We start from the raw sequence: 24,644 nt of genomic DNA on the forward strand, positions 1-24,644 counted from the left end.
TCTCTTCATTTGTATGTATGAAAAGCATTGGAGATGTGTTGATGTAAGCAAGCAGGTTGGTCCTAAGGCATCAACTAAAAATCTTGAAGGAATTATCAATGAATTTAAAACTTTTATACTAGAGGAATAGAAGGCTCCTGAGCAGCAGTTGAGAGAAGAACATAACCAATATTTGCTACATTGCCTTATGTCTGTCATGTGTTTTATACAATTCTACTGCAAGTTCTCACCATGTATGTCTGTGCAGAAATACAGTCTTCCTACAGTATAAGCCAAGACCCCTATAGCCATCCCCCTATAGTATAGAGCCAGCCCAGCCTGCCCCCCCCCCCCAATTGAAACTCAAACATTTTCATTGGAATCAAAGACCTATATGTCTAGTGGAAACGGGGACTTACCCCCCCCCCAGCAGTACTAAAAAAAAAAAAAAAAAAATTATACGCACCCTGCAGCCTGATACAGAAGAAAGAAGACAGAAGAGGAGCCGTGGTGACATCGGGGGAGCAGCGCTGCTCATCGAGGGCACCGGAGGGTATATAAGGTTTTTTTTTTTTTTTTTTTAGTACTGGGCTCGTGTGTTTACTCGTATATAAGCCAAGTTAAGGATTTTCAGCACATTTTTCAAGTTATATAATGGACATTGAAAAAGTCCAGACATCTGTCAGAATGCTCTCAGGGTGGTGCCAGTCGCCCATGAGGCTTGAAACCCTATTACAGCGGACAAATATGTTGCAAAGAATAATCTCCATAAATTGTAAAGTACTGTGTAAAAAAGGGGCCCATATTTATCAGAAATAGCGCAATTTATCAGAAACACTGCTCTGACACAACTGTTTTTTTTGTGGTACACCTTTAACATAGGGCCTGCCACAAAATTCTGTCGGACAATGAAATATAAATGTGCCACATGGTCCGACTGTGCACCATAATGCCAATAGTGCAGCTGTAACACAAATGTGTCTTGGACACTTCTTAAATACATGTGCAAAGTCAGATTGAAAACTGGCTAGAATAAATCTGGGCCAATGTATCTTTCTTGTGGGTCAAGGATATTTCAATTGGGTCCTAAATAGTTTTTGCTACTTCTGCCTTATTCCTTACCTTCGTAGCTATGTGCCATCATGTAATGGTTATGGGAAAATTTATTATGCAATATCCACCATGGAGACCATAAGTTCAGAAGGAACTTTAAAGAGGACCTGTCACCCTGAAACTGAGCCCCAACAAATGTGCCCCCCATAATCGTCTCCCCAGCCAGTTTTTAAAAAAAAAAATATTATTTGTGCCAAGTTGATTTAAACTGATCTGACCTGTTATTCATTAGGGGGCCGGCCGACACACCCCCAGCAGGCCCCTGTCAGCGGGGACCTGTATACACAGCGCGGCTGCGCCACATTGACAGTGGCTGTGATTGTTCACATACAGCACGGCTGTGGTATTCTTTCTACACACCGCGGACGTGGTATTCTTCATATAAAGAATACCACGGCTGCGATATTCTTTATATACAGCGCGGCCGCAGACTTTCTTCTTCACAGCGCCAGGCTTACACAGGGGTGTACTGGCCTGCCCCCTAATGAATAAGGCCGACTGCACTGATACAAGATACGAGAGTCCGACCTCTTATTTAGTAAGAGGTCGTATCGGTTTAAATCAACTTAGCACAAATAATTTTTTTTTAAAAAGGGGCTGGGGAGAGGATTATGGAGGGAACATTTGTTGGGGCTCATTTTTGGGGTGACAGGTCCTCTTTAAGAGCACGCTGTGGCTGTAGTAGATTTCTCCTCTGTGCTCTTCTGCGCTGCACACCAATATGTGGAGCATACAGGAAGGCCTCTACAGCAAAATGGCCCTGTGGAAGACAAGGTGGTGGGAGGAGCCCTCTTCTCTTACCTGTGGATGGAGGCCCTTAAAGCGGATGATGCAAGTCCTTATAACCTGCAAGAGCAACGTTGTAAAAATAGAACACCAGGGCCGCCCATTTTTTAACCAAAATTAAAATCAGATTTATTTATGAGATAGAAGTCAGAGTTGGAGACACAAACTCCTAGGGAGTTTGACAGGGTCCCTTTAAAACGGCATGTTTTTCCATTGTAAATAAACTAGAAAAAAAAGCTTTGAGTGTAAAGGTTAACTGGCTCTATAAATATTAAAAACAAACAAATCCTGAAAGTTCAATGTACATCTATCCACCAAAACATGGCAGATGCATTCCATAAAGAGCTTACTGCTAAATCAAAGCAACTCCTGTCAGGCTGGGACGCTAAGGGTATCTGTAAGCATTGCAGATTACAGATTTTGTTGCTGAAAATTTGCACTGTAGGATTAAAGTGAATGGGATTTGGAAAAACTAATGTAGACTATCTGTTTTAGGTTTCTGCAAAGAAATTGCTGCTTAATGCGGAGAACACCCTATAACACTTACTACTTTGTTGGTAAACTTGGGTTTAACTGCCACGTATCAACCAGCATAAAACCCTCTATTGTATGCTGCACAAACAAACACAAAGAAACAGCAATCAATAGAATCAGAATACAGAGCTATTGCTTTATTAGAATAAAACAATCACAGATTATGTGCATTAAACATTAAAGCCATGTTACAGAACAGCCACATATAGAGCTTACTGCAAAGATATCCGTTAGTGGTTGGACCTTTTGGCACCTATCATTTGTATCAAATCAAAGTAATATTTTCTAACCCTACAGGTCCCATACCCTGAATGTTGCTGACAATGCCTTGGCTTCTAACATATTAGCATCCAATCTGTCAAATAGTATATGCATAATAACAGCCTTAAAGGTTTATTCAGAGGATATAAAGTTTTTCCCTAATTTCAGATAAATTAATGATTCCACAGGCTGGACCCCGACTATTCATGAAAATGGGTCCATTTTACCCACAAATTGATGAGATGAAGGTCACACATAGGTGGCTTTACCATCTACTTTTACAGGGCTTTTAGCAAATGCAATATGAATGGTAATTGCTTGTGGTTCACTAGCAATTGTGATTATATTGAAGCCCTCATAAATTGTATAGAATGCATAGACTTCTGTGTGGCAAAATACACTACATAAAGAGTTTGTACATTCTCTCTGTGTTTGTGTGGGTTTCCTCCGATTTCCTCCCACACTCCAAAACATAGTGGTAGGTTGTTTAGATTGTGAGCCCCATGGGGGACAGGGACTGTGTTGGCATGCTTTGTGCAGCACTTCTATAAATAAAGAATTATTATTATAGTGTAACAAATGGAATTTATCTGAAACTTTTTGCAGCAGATTTTAGTGTAGAATTCAACCTTAGCAATGCCGCAAAAAAGTGATGTCCTGCAGTAATTCATTAACCCCTTGATTTCGAAGCCACTTTGCACCTTCCAGAGACATCCAAGTGATTTTGAAATTGTTTTTGTGTGTGTGTGTGTGTTTTTTTGTACTTTTGTAAGTAAGTGTTTTAAAGGAAATCTACCTATTAAGGTAGATCCGTTAGCAGGTTTATCTAATGAATAGCATCCAAGCCCAATGACATCTTCAGGGCACTCCTCCACGCTCTGCATAGACTCTATGCAAAGCGGGCGGCTGTGCATACTCCGCTCTGAAGCCTGAGCTAAAGGGCGCGCACAGCTCTGAAAGGGGAAAAAAAACAGGGCTTGGATGCTATTCATTAGATTAACCTGCCACTGGATCTACCTTAATAGATAAATCCAGATGGTAGTTTTCCTTTAAACACTTTTTTTTTTTACTAGTTAGCTTTACAAGAATTTACAAGCAATTCTCAGATGTATTACACTGTGTTTACATCAGTGCTTCGTGTGTAACAGCCAGGTCATGTCAGGAGGCATGGCCGGCTCGAGAAGCCATCGTGCAGCCTTGGGGCTGCCATAAGGGCACCCGGTTAGCATGGTGAATGGGAATTGTTTTTTTGGCGCAGCTGCGCTGGCTTTCATGTGACACGACCCGATTGATTCGGACTGAGCACGGGATTTAAATTTTAAATTGTATCACAAGACAATGCACTTACATATACCAGAAAGAAAAAGGTGAACCTGAGGGAAGCGACACATTCATGATATCGGGCGCATGATCTTAGTGAATCACAGTGCCAGACAATGCACTTTTGGAAACTTTGGACAGGTAAATAAATGGGCACCAATGGTCTCAGACCAATTAATTGTTGGTTTCATTTTAACATGACTGATCCTGAGCATTGGTAAAGGGATTGTGCAGGAGATTATAACTATAGGGAAAAATATGACACGTTCAGATATAAACATATACACTTTGCCAATCCAAGTACCCATGCCAAATTATGGAAGTTACGATAGAATGTTAAAGTCATCTAAGGCAGGTTTTACACATGTGGTAGTGGAGTAAAGTACCTAGGAGTAGTTACAGCGTAGTGCAGAAGTACAAGACTTTCACTAAATCTATGCTCCTTCTGTTGATCATATTAACTGTACAATAAAAAAACTAGTGTGCATAGAAGGTTAAAATCCAGCTTTACCCTGGCAGTTTTTGGGGTGCTTCTTTCAGCTCTAAAATGGTGTTACTGCCGTGTTTATTCACAGTTTGCAATACACGGGTAAATAGTATTTCATAAGTTGACAACTTCCAGGCTGTCTACCATTATATATTCCGTTTTGACCAGTTAGTGTAAAATTAGTACTGTCTCAAGGCGCACAACTGCTTCTTAGACATAATCCCAATTATCTTTCTAAATATTACAGTTAAATTTAAGTTTTGATATATTATTGCTGAAAACCATTAGTGTGATTCATTACGGTTGCCATTTCCTCTGAATGTTCCGACACTGGCACTGTAGCTGGATGTCGCAGTCATTTCCTTGTGGAAGCCAAGTATGTATACCAGAAGAAGGCTACCATGTTTGCAAACAAAACTCGGAACTGAAGTGACAAAAGAAACAAAAAACAAAACTTGCCTTTATTTCCTTTTTTTCCACACAAATACAATAAGGGTCAATAGAGAATTATTTACAGAATTATTCACTTACATTAATGTTAACTGTAGTCAATGTTTTCTGAAGTCTAGCTTACAAGTCCTGAATTGGCCATTAACCAGGAAATGCACCTATTTCCCCCCTTAAAAGGAAATCTACCAGCAGGATGAAGGATTGTAAACCAAGCACACTGCCATATTGGTGTAGCTTTTATGCCCTTGATTTCTTTTTTTAAAAAGGTTTCACAATTATGCAAATGAGCCCAAGGGTCTCCAGGCTCCATTAACACCTATATAACCACCTAATTTGAATAATTTTAAAGGCCCTTTTTTTTGTAAATAGCAGGGGATAAGAAGCTAAAAGAGGAGCGGATTCTGCGAGAGGGGCCACACACCAGTCTGTCAGTGTGCTTGGTTTACAATCCTTGGTCCAGGTGATAGATGTCCTTTAAGCCAACTCCACACCATGTGCCCAGCAGCTGAACGGGTGGGTCGCTGCAGGCTATAGCTCAATTTTGCATCAGGCCAGACCTGATTTAGGTCTTCCCCTGCTGCCGATGCAGCTTCCCAGCGGCGGTTAACTTTTGTGGCTGCAGTCATGTGCTTGTATAAACCTGCTAGATGGCCATTTTGGAGTGGGATTATTGCTCCCCAATGTTGTCAGGGTAGCGTGATAGTACTTTAAGTGTCACTGGGGACTTTGCCAGCGGCATTTAAACAAGTAACACCAGTGATCAGTTCCAGCACTGATTGTGACCGTTACTGGTAGGAATCATGCTTGCTACCCAATTCCGAACAGAATTTAAAAATTTGTGTTCAGCTGGGTCCGGAAATCACTAGCAGGAACAAAAAGCAAAGCCTCAGATGGAACAGTGCCACAAAAGGAACTGTCCCATTTAAAGGCTCGTTAAGTAAGCTTTTAATTTTTAAGTGGGTTCCACCTTAACAAACCTTACCTGCACGGGAACATAGTTCACATTAATAAACTGAAAAGGTGTCCACACTTTCCAGTTCATCTTTAGTGCTGACCAGTACCTCTCCTTCAACGTCTGATTTAGTGCCTTGAGGTTTTTGCCCTGGTAGAGAAAATGGATATTCAGTATAGTAAAATATAAAACAATGATTTAGACCAGAAGGATACAAACACAGGAAAGAATAGCATCTTACTTCTAATACAGAAACAACAACAAATGGTACTGCAATTTGCTGTACACAAACTATTCACTACGCAAAAGATGGCCAAACCTGTACATTACTGTAGCTTCAGGTGGGGAATCAAAAGACTATGGAAGTTAAAATTTATTCTTCAGAGACAAGCCGCTGACAAGTAGCTTTGTCCCCTCTTAAGGCTACCCGCACATAAACATGGTCAAAAACGGACGGAAAAAAAAAAAAAAAAAAACACAGGCACAATCTAGCATTCTTTTTCTCAAATCCCAATAAACTATAGTCTATCAATAACTTAGTCAAAACAGTTTTTCACAGAAAACTTCCTACTTAAACAGATCAGTCGCATGTTCCATTAAAATAATGTCTGTGGGCACTGATCCATTAAGAAGTATTTCCAACACACCCATACTATTGGAGCAACAGGACACATACTCTACCCATCAGGAAGAATGGGACTCTATTCTCTAGATAGTTAGGTGTCCCACAGAGCAGACTCTCACCAATAAGCAAGTTATCCCCTATCCCAGTGATGGCAAACCTTTTGGAGACAGAGTGCTTAAGCTACAACCAAAACCCACCAATATGTTGCAAAGTGCAAACATGACAATTTAAGCAGTAACTTAAATTGGTGTATTACAGGTTTTAATCGTATTGGCGTCCTGAGTTCACCAATACAATAGAAAGATGATGGAAAAATTTGGATTGTAGCTTCCCTGCAGGGTCCCATGAAGAGGAAGAATCAGGGGACCCAGAGCAGGAGTTCCAATGACGAACCATCCGTACTTTGTCCTCCTGTAGTCCTGGCAGCCAAAGATGTTGATTAAAAATAGTGCTGAGCATGGCACGTCCTGGGCTGTATTGGATCACAGGGGAAAGCCTTGAGTCCTATCTGGCAAACTCTGTGTTGGGGTGAAGGGGCTCTGTGTGCCATAGGTTTTCCACCACTACCCTATCCTATGGTTAGGAGATTCACTCGAAAGCTAACCAATAGTCCATGGATGTTAAGCAGTTCATACATTCATTTTCAGGGATGGGAATAAGCCTGAGAAATAAGTGTAGAAGCACTCACTTCAAGAAAATTAATGACTATGAAAAAGAGTAGCAGGAAAGCTGGAGCAATAATTAATCGGTCCAGAAGGAGGCGCCGTAGTCCAGCCAATGGCAGAGAGGAAGGGATCCACTGCTCCAAGAACAGGTAGAAGTAATGAGACAGCGGACCAGTGAAGAAAAACCTGAGAATGAGCACAAATTACAGGTACAGTTTTGATTGTACAGCAAGTTTATACAGCTTCTATGCTGAACTATAGTCTTCATGGTTAAAGACATTTTATACACGAATAAAATCACAGAAATCTTGGTTTCTCCCCCTTTATTGCTCAGACAAGTATAAAATCTAAGAATGAGAAGACTGCTGGCTTACTTATAAGTCTACATTGTCCACTGGCTTAAATTTAACTAGAGGTATGATGGCAATCTGAAACCTCCAACCTTAAACAAAGGTAAACTAATGATCAGCTGGCAAAGGTCAGATGGGCACACGTTGCAATATCAGTCAGTCAGTTTGAATATCTGAAAAGCAGGTAAGAAAAAAAAAAAAGTTTCCATTAAAAGAGTTTTAATACTTTTTGAACTGTTAAAGGACATATACCACAAGAATGAAGTATTGTACACCAAGAACACTTACATGCTGGTTTGTGCCCATGTCAGAAACGGTTCATCTATTTGCTCCTTATGTCATGGTTTTCACCAAAAAAAAAAAAAAGGGCTTTAAAAATTATGCGTATGAGCCTGAGGGGCTCCAGGTTGAATTAACAGCTATGGAACCTGGAGCCCCTCAGGCTTATTTGCATTTAAATCTTTTTATTCTTAAAACAAGGGCATAGGGGCACACAACAGCATTTAAAGGGGTTATCCGGGTTTAAAATTTTTTTTATGGCCGGGCTGGGGAGGGCTATTTAAACATAATAAACATGTACTTACCTCCTCCGGTGCTGCCGATGTCCCGCGCCGCGGCCCGTCTTCTCCGTGCGCCGGTTTCAGTACAAGAGCGCACAGGGAGCTTCCGGCCGGCCGGAAGCTCCCATGCGCACCATCTCTTACAACGCTGAGAGATAGGGACGGATGGGAGGAGCCGTCCACAAACGCGGACCGGAAGCTCCCTGTGCGCGGCTTCCGTGCCCCTGTTTGTTTACAGGGGCACGGATCGAAGAGACGGCGGCGCCGGAGGAGGTAAGTCCATGTTTATTATGTTTAACTAGCCCTCCCCAGCCCAGCCATAAAAATTTTTTTTAACCCGGATAACCCCTTTAAGTGTGTTTGGTTCAGAGTCCTTGATCCTGATGGTAGATTTCTTTTAAGGAGAGTCCAAAATGCCTTTCTAACCAATCATGGCTAATCGTTGCTTTATGGTTATGGAAATCAACTGACAAGTGCAAAAGGGGCAGACCCGACTTCCTTGTATGCAGTTGTGACATAGTCAGATGCTAAAAATGTCAATAATGGCTAAAGAGTCAGAGATTTATGGCCAAAAAAGAAAGTATCTTCTCCTATTCTTTACTTTATACTCAGGACATTCGCGCACTTTATCAAAACCTTCACCATGTAGAACAACCACAGAGAAGTTTACCCATATGCAGCAAATCGAAGTGGGGCAATCAGGTCAACCTTCTTCGTTGGAGATTCACATTGGTGCCTTCTTTCTATCCTCTGTGATAAGAGATTCCCCAATGCAGACAGAATTGAACTGTGAAGAAAAACAATTTTTGCAGTGCAATGCCATCAATGTGGCTACATTTAAAGCCTCCTACCAAATCAATATTCTATTTTACTTTAAAGGGGTTATACCAATTTATACCCTATCCACAGGATCGGGGATGACAAGCTGATTGGTGAGTGTCTAATTGATTGGATCTAAACCGATCACAAGAACGGGACCATTAGCAATCCAGGCAACAGGGATCTCATTCTCACTAATGGGTGGCAGGACCAGCATTTTTTTCTGCCGTTCCATTTAATAGTATAGCAGTGTCAGAAATTGCTAATCACGTTGCCGATCTACCTCCAGCACCCCAAATCACAGCTTGTTATCTCCTATCCTGTGGATGGTGAACGTCAACTTGGTACAACCACCTTAAGAAGGAATAGGATTCAATCATGTTTGGCATCTATAAACCATAAAATATGGTAAAAATCACCCATTATTGTCCAAATAAAAGAAAGAAAACACACACACACCATAACTCTCAGCCTACTTGCCGTTTAGATAGCCGCCACCACTGAGGCCTGTGATTGGCACAGCAATGGCACACAAAAATATTCACAGCACAGTGATTGCCAGTCGGGGCCTACAAAGATTCTGTCTCCACCAGTTACACAGAAATGAACCGTATCCCCAGCTACAAGGAATTCTGGTAATTATAGTCTATCCATATTGTAACATATCTGTTGAGGTATGACTGCTGGAAATAAAACATGTGAACTGTCAATCTGTGGAATAGCCTGCCTCAGGCGCTGGTCACAGCAGGGACAGCAAAGAGCTTCAAGAAGGTTCTAGATGCCTTTTTACACCTAAATAACATTAATGGTTATGTTATATAGAATTGTTTCCCCTAAATCCCTTCCTCATCCAATCCCTTCCTTGGTTGAACTTGATGGACAAGTGTCTTTTTTCAATTGTATAAACTATGTACACAGCTTTGCCATCACCCCTGTCTGATAAAACTAAACCGAGCAGAAGCTTATTCATACCCAATGTCTTATGAATATCCCTTTAAAAACACCCCAAATCATGAATGTTTACAATTCTTCAGAATGTAAATGAAAGATCATGAAAGGTTCTGCATCCAGAACGTGACTACAACTTGTCCCCACTCATCCAGATCTCCACTAGAGGACTACATTTCCCAGCACGTCCTCCTGGCTGTTACCTGGTCAGGGCTTTGGTCAGCACGGGGCGGCTGTGCAGCAGCTGCAGGTAGGTCCGCAGGAGCACGGTGTGTAGGTGGGCATGCTCACGCTCCGGGATCGGTTTGGAAGCTAGCGGCATAGCTGCACTAGCCACCTGCCGCACATACAGGAAGCTCGTGACTCCGCCACTACAGGCCCCCGCCTGCTCGTGTGAACGATGTCCTGCAGATGACAAGCGCTTACTACGGAGCACTGGGTACACATGGGCGAGTTATACACGTCAATATTTTATCACATCTATTCCACTGCGAGAAATCAGGATCAGCCCCTCACATAGCGCCGCGATGATTGGCTGCCACTAGCGTAGCTCAGGACTGATTGGTAGAGTGGTGCACTGCGGGTTATGGGTTGGAGACATTTTGAGGTGGTTACTGATTGGCTGTAGCTCGTGGACGGAGCGGCAGGTGATTGGTGTGGAGGTGGGCGGAGCTGTGCACTGCTGCTGGCGGGAGTTCCTTGGCGCGGGAAGTACAGTCTGATGCCGGGATGGTGCTGCAGAACAGCGGGAAGCTCAGAGCCGAACCTCGGGGAGACGGGGAAGGCCAGCAGTGAGTAATCGCAATAACCCGCCTCTGCTGCTGTTCGCACGATTGTCAGGTCTTTAGTGCGTTTCTCTACTTTGCTGCCGGCAAATCAAAACATTGGCCGGTGACAGATAAGCAACAGCACCAGCCTGGTATAATACGGACCATAGGCTAATGTCAAATAAAACCGGAACATTGCTTTCGTTTGACTACATAAGACATGGGATACACGGGTGCACAGGACGGGGCCATTATAAGGAATAGATGGGGTACAGGGGTGCATATGGAGGGCAATATGAGCCATAGATGGGGTAGGGTGCCACAGGGTGGTGGAAATGTAAGGGATGGATGGGGTACAGGGGTGCTGATGGAGGGCATTATGAGCCATAGATGGGGTGCAGATGAATGGAGGTCCATATGAGCCATAGACGGGGTACTGGGATGCCACAGGGTGGTGGAAATGTAAGGGATAAATGGGGTACAGGGGCGCTGATGGAGGGCATTATGAGCCATAGATGGGGTACAGGGGTGCAGACGAATGGAGGGCAATATGAGCCATAGATGGGGTACAGATGAATGGAGGGCAATATGAGCCCTAGACGGGGTACAGGGGTGCCACGTGGTGGTGGAAATGTAAGGGATGGATGGGGTACAGGGGTGCTGATGACTGGAGGGCAATACGAGCCATAGATGGAGAACATGGGTGCCACAGGATGGTAGCAATATAATAATGGATGAGGTACAGGGGTGCCATTGGATGCGGATGATACAATGGATGGATGGATGGGGTACAGGGGTGCCACACGATGGGGGCAGTTTAATAAGCGATAGAGTACAGTTGTGCCACGTAATAACTGATGTTTGTGCCAGAGGACAGTAGTGATATAATTAGTAATGGGGTATAGGGGTGACACCAGCTTTCAGAAGTAACCCCCCCCCCCTATGTTCTTCAAATGTTTTTAGAGACCAAGTGCTCACACTGAGGAACAAACCCACTTGTTTATTGCAAAAAGACCTGAAGTCTTGTTCCCCCTTACCTGTCCCTTTTTCCCCATCAACTTTGGTGCCCCTCATATGTTTTGTGTCTCCTATGTCCGCTAGTTTGTGCTGCCTGCCTAAGCCAAGTCACAAACTTGCCTGCCAAGTTTTGTGCTTCTTCTGCCCCACTAAATGTTTCAGCTCTCTCCCTCTCGTACCTCTTTAAAATTAATAGTGAAGAATATAGAAAGAAATTAACCCTTACTTGTCCCCAGATGAGTGGACATCTTCTTTTATGGTTTACTTTTAAAACTGAATGGAACCAAGATTTAGTCTGTGCACACAAATCTCACATATCAGCTGTTTGTAGTTATCCTTCATCTATTTTGTGGTTTTGCTTATTTATTTTTAGATGTAGATCTTCAATACCTTCATGTGATTTGCAACTCAGGTTCTTGTATCTTAATATCTTCCACCTTTATGGACTTGTCTGTTTTGGTAAATGCTTGATTTTCCTATGAAAATATCTTGGTAAAGTAGTAATACATTTACAACTATATTATTAGGTATTAAGGTTGCTAACAGAAGATCTTTGATAACTTTTTATTTCTTGTCTGCATATAGAGATGATTCGTCATCAAGTTCAGCTGCTAAGAGACTGGAGCGCAGCCAGTGGACTGATAAGATTGATACCCAGTATGGATTTGAGAGGATTAAGGAACCTGGAGAGAAAACTGGATGGCTGCTTAACATGCACCCAGTAAGTGTTGCCTATTGTAATTCTTAAACCCAATTCCCATGGACTGCCAGGATGGACTAATTCAAATTTAAAAACCACCTTATAGCATTTATGCTATGACTTACAACAATGATGCATGGAGAAGGGGGGGGGGGTGACACACACTGGAGTGAGAAACAAACATGGGCAATGACAACTTTGTGACAACACTGTTTAGATTTTTAAGAGGGCTTCTTCCACTACTCGCTTACTGTATATCTGTTTTACAACTGCTTTGATGGGAAATTCCCATTATTTTACCATTAACTTTAACAGCTTTAAGTACCGTAAATAAAAATGTAAGTATTAACTATGATTCTCTATGATCCCTGCCCATAAACTTATTTTGGTTATATGGATTAATTGAGAGCATGAGCATCTCCTTATCTGGCAGGTTTGAGCAGTCTTTGCCGTTCTTGGATACCCTTCTTTCTGAATGGCCAGTGAAAATCTTATATTTCTGAAGATATCTACTCCAATAGATATGTCTGCTTGACTGTGGCTTTCCTATATACATTGGGTCTAAACCAGTGTTATTAGTTTTATTGTTCAAATGGCTGCATTCTTGACATGTGTCAACATGGATATAAATGTTCTGTCTTGATTTTACTAGACTGAAATTCTTGATGAGGACAAACGTCTTGTGAGCGCTGTAGATTATTACTTCATACAGGAGGATGGGAGCAGGTTCAAGGTGAGCAAAAAAGCCTATTTACCCAAGCTGATGCAACCTGCACTTTTCACATCTAGTGTCTTGATGCTTTGCCTACGGATATGGTAGAAGCTCTCTATTTTTATTTGTATTATTAAATTTATTTATAGAGCACCATTAATTCAGTTGTGTTGTACAAGCAGTAAGGGAGTCACATACATTACATTAAGACAAGAACAATTCAATTACAAAGAAGATCTGAAGTGGGAGAAGAGAACCCCTGCCCATGAGGGCTCACAAACTAGACACGAGGTGAGGGAGTGGAGCAGCGCAGTTATTGCATAATGTAGGCGATCCTGTACACGTGGGTTTTCAGGTTATGTTTGAAGCACAGTCTAACACATTTTGGTAGAGTGTTCCAGAGTATGGAGGATGTACAGGAGAAATCCTGCATAATGTTGTGAGAAAAAGCGGGTGGTAATAGAAAGAAGCTGAAGGTCCTTTGAGGAACAGAGATTGTGTGGGATTGTATTGGCTGACTAGCTCAGAGATATATGGAGGGGACAAGTAGTGGACAATTTTGTAAGTCATGGTTAATATTTTAAACAGAATTTGTTGTACAATGGGTAACCAGTGGAGAGACTGGCAGAGGGGAACCGAGGAGACTGATGGATCAGCCGGGCAGCAGAGTTAAAGGAGTTATCCGGGTGTTAGAATTTACTTATCGCAGTGCTGGGGTGAGCTATTTAAAAATAATAAACATCTACTTACCTCCTCCGACGCCGCTGATGTCTGGCGCCGTGGTCCGTCTCCTCTGTGTTCTGGTTGGATTACAAGGGCACACAGGGAGCTTCCTGCCGGCCGGAAGCTCCCATATGACACCATCTCCCAGCGCTTACAACGCTGTGAGATAGGGACGGATGGGAGGAGCCGGCCACATAGCAGACCGGAAGTTCCCTGTGTGCGGCTTCTGTGCCCCTGTAAACAAACAGGGGCACGGATCAAATGGGCCGCGGCGCGGGACGAGGTAAGTAGATGTTTATTATTTTAAAATAGGCCGCCCCAGCCCGACCATAAGTAATTTTTTATAACCGGATAACCCATTTAAGGATAGATTGGAGGCGTGTTAAATAGTTAGATGGAACAATACCAGTGGATGGCAAAAGGTTAAAGAGATGGGTTAGAGCTGGGTTAAGATGTGGATTAAATGCGCAAGTTGTGAGATGTAAACTGAACACCATGGAGTAGGAAGTTAGAGGTAGAAAGTAGTTGTCTGGAGTGGTGAGCGGAGGTATAAGATGAATGATGTAATCATGTGTTGTAGACATATATGCAGATTTGTAGGTGAGGACCACTTGATTGTATGATAGTAGTTCTTCCTTTTTTTTATAAAATTTTTGTTATGTTGTTCCAGCAGTTATGCTCCGATATACATTTATGGAGGTATTCTAGAAACATAGGCCCTAAACTCAATGGGAACATTGTGACTGTGTAGCGTACATTTTATTCAAAGATGTTCCTATTACACCCTCCCTACAATTGTATTGCTGGATATCGCATGAGTGACCTCCTTGAGTTAATAAAATCTTTTGTATTGATGTATCCATGACATCATTTATGTTTTGTTTTATTGCAGGTTGCTCTACCCTATAAGCCGTATTTCTATGTTGCCACTAAAAAGGTAACTTCTTTGTTCAGACTATAATGGTATATTTATACAGTATGGACCTACTGCAAAGTCGTTCTACAAGCTTTTGGATTGCCTATGGGACTTCTAGCTCATTTATCTAGAATAGTATTTTATTAACTCATGATGTTGGATTATAGGGTCATGCTCTCTTATCACTATACTAGTTCATTGAAGGTATTAAGAATGGTTGAGGGCTTTGAATGTACCAGCATACATGTGACCTGGAGAAAATGGAACCAAACGTTTCAGCATTTTCCGAATAAGCCTATTTTCACACTGCAGTATTAGACCTTCATGTTCTATTGTACTTTTCTGATGCTGGTTGTGAACATAACCTTATAAGAAAGCACAGTTCATTTCTGGAGTAGCATCCTGTTTCTATGGGAGAGTGCCATATATTTTCTTGTTGGAATATCCATGTCAAAATCTGTACGGTGAATGGGGCCTAAGACATTGGTCTCAATGCTTTTTCCATGTATTGAATGTGTTAGCTTCCATCCTGCCATCATATATGTGTAAGCTACTGTTTTTGCTGCCACATTATCAGCATTTTTACTTTTACTTTCAATATATATTTTTTGTATTTTACAAGGGATGTGAGAGGGAAGTCTCATCTTTCCTTTCCAAAAAGTTCCAAGGAAAGGTTGCAAAGTTGGAAACTATACCCAAGGAAGATCTAGATCTGGTGAGTAATTTAAATGACAACCCCCCCCCCCTCCCCCCGCCCCTACCAATTGCACCCTCTACCTGTTTTTAAACTGGATATTTCATTCACTCATCTGGCCTATCTGCCAAGTCAATCAGGCATAGATTTATAGGGAGCTACTTATCAAAGTGACAGACGGAAAACATAATTGCAAATCCTTTGCCAGCACATTTTATATTTATGTAAAGTATTTTTTACAGGGATAAACTCAACTAAAGCTTTAAAAAACAGATATCCAAATAGTCAGCCAACAGCTATTCTTTTCCCATACATTATTTGGTCTAGGGGGATAAGGCAATCCCACATACCCCTGGCACTTATCACTCTTGCTAACTGTTAAACAGATTTCGTACATTTATCTGATGTCCACCAAAAAAGGTGGTACTTTACGTGCTACATTTTTTAAAATAAAGTTGTACTGTAAAGTTTTTTAAGCTAAAATAAGTCTGTCATGTTTGAGCACAGCAATTTAGTTTGGGGACCACAGTATTATTATACTAGTGAAATTTATGATCCTCCGCTTTGCATTCTCCACCCAATCTGCCCATCATTTTGTTTAACCCCTTGCCACCGATGCCACTTTTAAACTAAGCTCTGTTTTTGTTTTGTTTTTTTAAAGATTTTATTTGTGAATTTTTCATTTTTAAATCCAACAATAACACATTATATCATCAGACTACGGCGCAGCGTAGAAACACTTGAAGGTATCAAAACAGCATAGGCAAAAACAGCATTGGGTCTAATTGCATACTAGTATCAGGAATAGATGACCATAGTAGTGCATATACAGTATATTAACGCCGCGGTCGGAGCTTAATGAACAATCATTTAGTCACCCACGCATACAGACACACAAAGACAGAACACTAATACCACATTTCTCCACAGAGAAAGAAAGAAGAAGAATAATTATTAAAAAAAAAAAAAAAAAAAAGGGGGGGGGGGGAAGCCAGACAAAGGAATTTGTTTATGGTAGATACTTTACACCGTAGTGTAAGAGTTCATGTTCCATCTAGACCAAATAAATTAACCAAGCTCTGTTTTTGAAATCTGAACTGTCACTTTACATAGTGGTAAATTTGGGACACTGTAACAAAGCTAACTAATTATGGTTTGTTTGTTTTTTTGGTCACACAATGGGCGAAACATAGAAAAAGTGATGCAGTGCTCATTATTTTTCCTTGCCTTTGCTCTGTGCATGTTGCGCCATGTTATGTAATAGGGTTGATTACTATTAGTTCTTAGGATGTGCACACAGTTGCACCGTGTGGCATAATTGTGACACATATCAGTAGTAATGTGTCACAAACTAGGAACCCAGACTATCATGCCCCTTTAAGCTAAAGGAAAGTAAAAAGTATTTAGCAAAATGCAGCCACAACATGATTGTGGTGCACGAACATAATAAATTCATGTGCAACCTCCAAAGACCTTTTTTTATATACAAATGTAGACAGAAAGCTGGCGCAGACATAATGATATATCTGAGCCGTTATACTTTATTAAAACATTTGTTTAATATTTTTCATAAATGCAAAACTGCGATAAATTAACTTAACCCCTAACTTTCTGACCAGGGCTCAAGGCTTTACTGACCAGAGAATTTCTAACAAATTTTCATACTTGGTTTAAGGGCTATAACATTTTTATTTTGTGCAATGCCGTAAACATTTTGTGATTTTTTTTTTAATTTTTTTTTTAATTAATTTATTTTTTTGAGCGGCCCAAATAATAGGGAAATAACATAAATCTCCCCAATTTTGTAATGGCAACCCTCAATGTATATAAAACAACTTTTATAAAACAATGGAGTTGTAGTTTAGAAATTGTAATTTTTTTTTCAACACCCAGAAGCATCCGCTTGTGAGCCAGTGCCAAACATGCAGACGTAAGGGTACTGTGGTTTGTGGAAAGTCCCTTCCTATAACGCAGTACTATTATTACGTTTTGGGGGAAGCTGATATTACATGCACGCCATTGTACTGTTTACAAATTACTGATTAGTTCATATCAATTGTATTAACTAGTTGGTCTTCTGGTAGTTAAAGGACACCTGTCATCAGGTCTCTGCCACTAGTCCTGTCACTACTACCTGTTGGAGCAGCTCACAAGGATCCCATCCCAGCCTTTATCTAGTTATTTCATACAGTAATCATTGTAAAATAATAATTTCTTTATTATGTAAATGATGCGGGTCACATGGTCAGAGGCAGTGATGTCACCCCTGTTCCCCCTCCCCTCTCCTGCCCCTGCTCATGCCTGTGTGTAATGTATAGTAAAGCATAGTTAGTGTATCTGCTGACATGTTGCATCCTCCTAATACATATGTGAGAGACAAAGACATCAGCTACACATGTACCTGACATGTTCTGCTATAACATGGCTGCCTAGAGCTGTTGTATCTCTCACACACACACACACACACACACGCACACACACGCACACACACGCACACACACGCACACGCTGAAGGGGAGCGTGGCCACCAGCAAGCACATGTAGCAGCCATCACAGCATTATACAGGCTGTCAGTCAAGCACTGGGGGTGTGGATATGCCTCCCACTCATGAATAAGCTGGACAGCTTGAATATGCTAATGACTCATTGGACATTTCACAGGTCATTTGCATACAGCTTTAGGACCTCATTGCTTAGGTTTACAGGCATGTAAAGGGACAATGAAGGGATAAAGGCAATGCTTTCTAATGGCAGTTTATGGAAATATATTTAGATTAGAGGGGTTATTTTGCATGACAGGTTCTCTTTAAGATTAATATGAATTACTCAGTAACTCAGATATTTACTGTCCATATATATATTTTCCATATATAAATAACCATCTTTATTTTGAATTTTGCAGCCAAACCATCTGGTGGGACTGAAAAGAAACTACATCAAATTATCATTTCATTCGGTAGATGATCTAATAAAAGTTCGAAAAGAGATCTCCCCGGCAGTTCGGAAAAACAAGGAACGTGATAACGCTAGTGATACGTACACTGCAATGCTTTCCAGGTACCTGTAGAATTCTTTTCACCCAAATTTGCTCACTCTGTGATGTTTTTATTCAGTATAAATATGGATTTGAGGGTCAAATTATTCTTTCAAAAAATCTCACAATTAACATACCTGACTAAAATGCCATATTGGATAAAGGGGCTTATTTTAGGCAAGAAAAGATTGCGAGATTGTCTTGCCTAAATTTGACAGACTATGCCATCATTAGTATTTTTGGCTAGTCATGGGATGTGATTTACCTAAAGCGTGAATCTGCTGTTTTGTTTTGTTTTTAAAACAGTCTTGCAGTAAAGGATTATTTGGTCTCTAATATTTGGCAGCGTTCGAGACATCGAGAAGCTCTGGACTAGAATAAATAGTAGTGAAGATCTGGATGTTTAAAATGCATATTGTGTCATTCATGGGTGTTTCATTTGATGCAAATATTGCAATTTTTTGCAGTGCTTTAGCTGGAAACAACTTTGCTCCTGAGGAGGAAGGACCCTCCAAGAAGATTTCAGATCAGATGGAGAACATAATTGATATGCGAGAATATGATGTCCCCTACCATGTGCGACTTTCTATCGATCTTAAAATTCATGTGGTATGTGCAGAATTGTAGCCATTTAACTTTTATTGGAAAGCCCAGCAAAGCCTGGCTCAATCCCACCACCAAGTGTCAAGTGGTGACTTGCTGTCTGTAGTTTTCTAGTGAATAATAGCCTACAGTTGGCCTTCAACCTTCTACAATGCCGGCAGAACAAACCATAGTAAAGCAGTATAACATGTGTTATTACTTAAAGGGTTATTCCAGGAATCGGCATAATTCATATACAAATGGGTCTTTAAAATATAAGCCAATATGTAATTAGTTGTTATTTAAAATTTTGCTCCCCTTAGCAGAAAAATGCTGGGGACAGATCCAGAATGAGATGTCATCTCAATGAGGTAATGTACAGTGATGGCAGTTACTATGGTGATAACTCCGCCTACTTTAGAAAGCCCATACCATTTTGTAAATCAAAAAAATATAACCATTTATGCTCCATTTTGAGACTAATGACATTGAGTTTTGTCATATTCATTTATTTGTAGCATTACAGGTTTTTGTATCAGAAGTTCATATTCCCGCAATACCCCTTTAAGTAATTTATTTTTGTGAATTTTATTTTAAACGTTGCTGTTTGTATTGTGACCCATGTGTTTTTCATTGTAAATTATTATTTGAATCTAATAATCTACTTTCTTGGAAATGTTGGCCTATGAAAATATAATACTTTTATTCCCATCAGGCACACTGGTATAATATCAGATATCGTGGAAGCTCTGCACCCCCAGAAATCATACGACGTGATGACCTTGTGGAAAGGCCTGTAAGTGTGTGGTTTTCTAGCATAAGGATTTCAAGGATATTTTAAAGTTGACAGAGGAGTAGCGGGTAGGGTTAAAACTTTTATTTCTTTTAATAATTTTATGTGCACAGCACTCACACACCATAATCTCCCGCTCATTTGTCCACTGATCCACCTATATAACAAGGAACAGATTTCTAAACCCTCAGGTTATCCTATGCTACAATAGAGGACCAAGGTTATTTCTACCCTGAATTCAAAAATTGGTTATAAAGTTTTAATTCAAAGGAAATCTACCATGAAAATAAAGCACGATAAACCAGGGACACATTTCAGGCACTGTGATTGTGGTAATTTTCTTATGTTTGTCATCCATGGCCTCCTTCTAACATTAACTTTATGCTTGGGGTTGTTACCAAAGCCCCTCTGTGCTGTAGATTCACAGGTTGTTACACTGTGGAGTTTTCCTATGACAAAATCATTAATCTTTTTCTCATCTTATTAGGATCCTGTGGTTTTAGCTTTTGACATTGAAACCACAAAGCTGCCGTTGAAGTTTCCAGATGCTGAAACTGACCAGATTATGATGATCTCCTACATGATTGATGGACAGGTTGGACTTTTTGCCTGAAAAACATAGTTTAAGGGATATATTCCCATCTAGGACAACACAGGATATGTCAAAAGTAATAATTTTTTCAGGCCTCACTGGTTAGCGCTCCCAGAACTTTCAGAGACCTGGCAAGAATCCCCAGGGGAAATAAATAATTGTCTACCATCCTAGAAGAGTGGGTAGTTCTCCTAAATGTGTGGTTTGTTTTAGGGCTCTGGGGCTTGGGCTACATTCACACAAATGTATTGGGGGCGTATATATGCCTCATCCACACACGGCAATCGGTGCACGGCGCCCTACGGGAGCAGTACGGTGCAACACACGTGCGGCACCGTACTGTTCCATAGCCAGGAGAAAGATGGGACATGTACTAGCTTTCTCCTGATTATGGCGCCATATATTATTATCCCCTCCTCCTCTCCACATCGCCGATGTATGAGTACGGCGGTCATACATCGTGTGAATGTAGCCTTAGTTTGTGTGGCAAATGTGTGGTCAGCATGGAGAGTGTCAGAGGATGTTTTCTATGGCGTTGACCGTTAAATGTTAGGAAGTGTACAATGATATAGGCTCTACCACTGGGATCTGCACTTGTTGTTTTTCTTTGGAGGATCAGATTGAGCTATTTTCAGACATCCGTTGGTAATGAATTGAAAGTACCAATCTATGACATTAACCTCCCACAAAAAGGGTTTGCACAATCCTTGTTTCAAGGCTCTATTTGGACCCACACCTGTTGGATATTAATTACATATCCTGTGAATATTCTATAAATATTCTATATGTCAAATTGCAGCTTTATCACATTTCTTAATGATCTGTAATTATTCCCAACCTCTTGATTTTGCCTTATTTTAGGGCTATCTGATCACAAACCGGGAGATTGTGTCTGAAGACATTGAAGACTTTGAGTTCACCCCTAAACCAGAGTATGAGGGTCCTTTTTGTATTTTCAATGAGCCAGATGAGGTAAACATGATATTCTCAATGTGTACTTCTGCATTATTCAAAGTAAATTAACTGGGACCCTACATCCAGAATTTGGGATTTCACCATTATTTACCCCTTAACCCCTTCCCGCACCTTGACCTAGAATTTGTCATGGCTATCACTGCGGGATCCCGTCAGTAAGCGGTAGCCGGCTTTGCGACTGTCGCAATCCCGCCTAGTTGACCCTATAGAAGACGCGGGCATAGTGACTGAGGCGTCTATAGTGCATTGCCGAGATGATCAGGACCCTCCGTGCAGGGCACGGTGGTGCCGATCATTGCCATGGAAACCCTGAGGTCCGATAAGGACCCCAGCGCTGCCTTTAGTAGCAGCTTGTTAGGATTGTATTTACAGCATGATCTAACAGTGCAGCTAAATGCATAGGCTGACTGTGATATGCTGCACTACACTAGTATACAGCATAGTGTATTAGTAATACACTAGTAATACACTTGTTCATGTCCCCCCCCATAAGACAAAAGAAAACAGTAAAAATAAAATTTGATAAAAAAGTGCAATAAAAAAAAAATAAAAGGCCCCTGATGTCCCATCTCATGCAATCATCAAAACATAAAAAAGTGAAAGTCACACAAAAAACCCATATTGGGTATGACAACGTGTACAATAAAATGCGTATGGTGAACACCACCCATTAAAACTATGACATTTTCACCGCGTCAAAAAGTAACATATACTTAACGCGATGCCAAGAAAAAGTACAACAGCAAAAAATAAGCTGTGTTAACAAAATATAAATGTTATGCCCATTGTTACATGGCGATGCAAAAATAAGAACATTTGTCACAAAATGAGTTCTGTACTCTGCAAAACAAGTTAACTATAAAAAAAAAAAAAAAAGCTACATAAATCGTGATGTCCCATAGAATAAAGATAACACATTTTTATGGTACGGTGAACGTCCTGAAAAAAAGATTGTAAAAACCAGTAACAAGAATTAATGATTTGATTTTTTTTTTTTTTTTTATATACCACCTGTTAATGACATCTGATTATTAGCTATTGAACCGCCCATAAATGCTGTACCTGAAAAGTGGATCTCATCCACAAAAAAAAAAATCCCCCATATGTCCAAATTAAAAAATAAACATTTTATAGCCTGAAAAATGTGACAATGCAGATCTGCTCTGAAAGGCGCTGCTTCCCTTCTATGCCCGGCCGTGTGCCCATACAGCAGTCACCACCACATATGGGGCATACTCATCAAACTTTGTGGCGTTTATCACATTTAATGTTTTGTGATGGTTTAATCTTGGGCCAAAATTAATAGTGTCTAAAAAAAAAATTAGAGCTGGTAAATTACACCTCCATTTTGGTTTAACCCCTGTGAAACATCTAAAGGGTTAACACCCTTCTTAATGTTAATTTTGCACACATTGAGGGGTGTAGTTTCTAAAATGGTATCATTTACAGGGTTTTACTGCTATTTAGGCCTCTCGATGTCACTTAAAACTGAGCAGGTGCTAAGGGTTTTCACGATTTTCATAAAAATGAGAAAAATTGCATTCACAATTCTGAACCTCCTAAAAATCTAGAAAAGAGAGGATGCATAAATAGCCACGCTGTTATGAAGGAGACATTTGGAAATGTTAGTCGTAGCACCCAAGTAACTTTATAGCTATCTGCCTGAAAAGCAGAAAATTTAGAAGTTTGAAAATTAATGTTTAGAAATTTTTGCAAAATTTCTGTTTTTTTTTTTTTTTTTTATAACTAAACACAAAAGATGTCATCAAAAATTTTCTATTACTTTGAAGTACAATCTCAAAATCCCCTGGGTATGTTAAAGATTTACAAAGGTATAACCTCCTACAAGGACACAGGGCAAATTATAAAAATAATGCCTGGTCCTAAGGCCCTAAAATGGCTTAGACTAGAAGTGGTCAATGGCACAACCCTTTTTGGTTTTTGTATTTTCCTTCAAAAGGCCACACCTTTATTTTTGTGTGCACACACCTGTGTTAGGGCTTGTTTTCTGCATAACAACTCATACTTCCTAGTGTAATTATTTAATGTACTGGGAAAATTCAGAAATTTTCTTGTAGGATCTGTTTTAACATCTTTCACTGTGCACTCCAAATGGCAGCTCCCCTATATTCCTTCGATCAGTACAATCACAGAGCTACCAAATTTATATAGATTTTATGTTTTTTTGGTTGATTTCTTAAAACTCTTTTACAAAGTCTTTTTGCCATATGTAGACACCTATAACTTTTTCCTAGTGCGTAACTACTACAGCTTACCCCACTCCTCAAGATATTGCAACTGTGCAAACAATGGAGATAACGCCGTCATTCATTTTAAGGCTCAAAATGTGTCCGCTTCACGAGCAGTTATAATTTTAATGAATTTAAAAAATGTAAAGCTTTGGAAACTTTTAACACTGCGCTGGATGATCTTTTCATCCAATTTTTATAACTTTTTCATACTTCGTTTAGGAAGCTGAGCTGTGTGAGGTTTAATTTTTCTCTGATATGAGATGACCGTTTTCGTTGCTACCATTTTACATACGACTTTTTTGATCACTTTTTATTAAAAATTTTCTGTATAGCCTAAAGTGGTAATTCGGACATTTGGGCACTACTTTCGCTTACTGGGTTCATTGGCAGGATTAACCATTTTGGAATGCTGCAATACATAACATGTTTCTCATCTATAAAAATGGGGCAACTTGGGTTTTCTAAATATATTTTTTTTAATGTTCTTTCAGACCACCTTTGGGTACTCCATCCTAGGAGGTCTAGGGCTGTATGAAGAGAGATCAGCCCATGAACCCTCTTCATACATTTGTGAACACACCAGGATGTTAACCCCTTACCGACATGTGACGTAATAGTACGTCACATGTCGGGTCCCGGTACATGGAGGGGGCTTGCGGGCCGAGCCCTCTCCATAGCCGGTAAGTCTTTGCTGCATATTGCCGGCACCGATCGCGGCTGTTTTACCGCTGATCGCCACCGGCAAAGTTGCCGGCGGCTTCAAAAAGACGGCGGCGCGCGGGCGCCGCCATCTTTTCGTGGATCGTCGCTCCCTGTGACGTCGTCGGGGAGCGGTGATTCGTTGCCATGGTAGCTTCGGGTCTCACGAAGACCCGAAGCTACTTCGGGTTAACCCATTCATTACAATGTGCTGTCAGCACATTGTAATGTATGAGTAGTAAAATCCCCATATACTGCCATACTGTAGTATGGCAGTATATGATAGGATTGTACAGACACCCTAGGGTTAAAGTAGCCTAGGGAGTATGAAAAATAGTA

At 40.7% G+C, this 24,644-nt stretch overlaps 2 protein-coding genes across 2 annotated transcripts in view; one reads left to right on the top strand and one right to left on the bottom strand.

The window, feature by feature from the left end:
- Positions 1–2,528: 2,528 nt before the first annotated feature.
- On the bottom strand, positions 2,529–10,397 carry PXMP2 (peroxisomal membrane protein 2). The gene is made up of 5 exons (XM_072148991.1): positions 10,053–10,397; positions 8,753–8,869; positions 7,196–7,358; positions 5,913–6,032; positions 2,529–4,904 (listed from the first exon to the last, which is right to left on the bottom strand). Exons 1-5 carry the CDS (start codon positions 10,169–10,171, stop codon positions 4,836–4,838), a joined length of 588 nt encoding a protein of 195 aa, XP_072005092.1. The 5' UTR covers positions 10,172–10,397; the 3' UTR covers positions 2,529–4,835.
- A 69-nt stretch (positions 10,398–10,466) lies between these two features.
- POLE (DNA polymerase epsilon, catalytic subunit) overlaps positions 10,467–24,644 on the top strand; it is a 41,689-nt gene continuing 27,511 nt past the window's right edge. Inside the window, exons 1-10 of the mRNA XM_072148979.1 lie at positions 10,467–10,640; positions 12,219–12,354; positions 12,986–13,066; positions 14,661–14,705; positions 15,307–15,399; positions 18,281–18,435; positions 18,880–19,021; positions 19,710–19,790; positions 20,275–20,382; positions 21,241–21,351. Coding sequence (XP_072005080.1) covers positions 10,579–10,640; positions 12,219–12,354; positions 12,986–13,066; positions 14,661–14,705; positions 15,307–15,399; positions 18,281–18,435; positions 18,880–19,021; positions 19,710–19,790; positions 20,275–20,382; positions 21,241–21,351 — 1,014 coding nt within the window. The 5' untranslated portion in view covers positions 10,467–10,578. The remainder of the gene's footprint in view (positions 10,641–12,218; positions 12,355–12,985; positions 13,067–14,660; positions 14,706–15,306; positions 15,400–18,280; positions 18,436–18,879; positions 19,022–19,709; positions 19,791–20,274; positions 20,383–21,240; positions 21,352–24,644) is intronic.

The sequence above is a fragment of the Engystomops pustulosus genome, chromosome 1, assembly GCF_040894005.1.
Source record: "Engystomops pustulosus chromosome 1, aEngPut4.maternal, whole genome shotgun sequence".
Classification (NCBI taxonomy): domain Eukaryota; kingdom Metazoa; phylum Chordata; class Amphibia; order Anura; family Leptodactylidae; genus Engystomops; species Engystomops pustulosus.

Bases quoted from the DNA above. Each gene is read 5' to 3' on its own strand.
- PXMP2 (XM_072148991.1), bottom strand. From the start codon at position 10,171: ATGCCGCTAGCTTCCAAACCGATCCCGGAGCGTGAGCATGCCCACCTA. The intron at 7,359-8,752 runs GTAAACTTCTCT...GCTCATTCTCAG, and splicing joins CTTCGATTTGCTGCATATGG to GTTTTTCTTCACTGGTCCGC. The intron at 6,033-7,195 runs GTGAGTGCTTCT...TTTCTCTACCAG, and splicing joins TAGTCATTAATTTTCTTGAA to GGCAAAAACCTCAAGGCACT.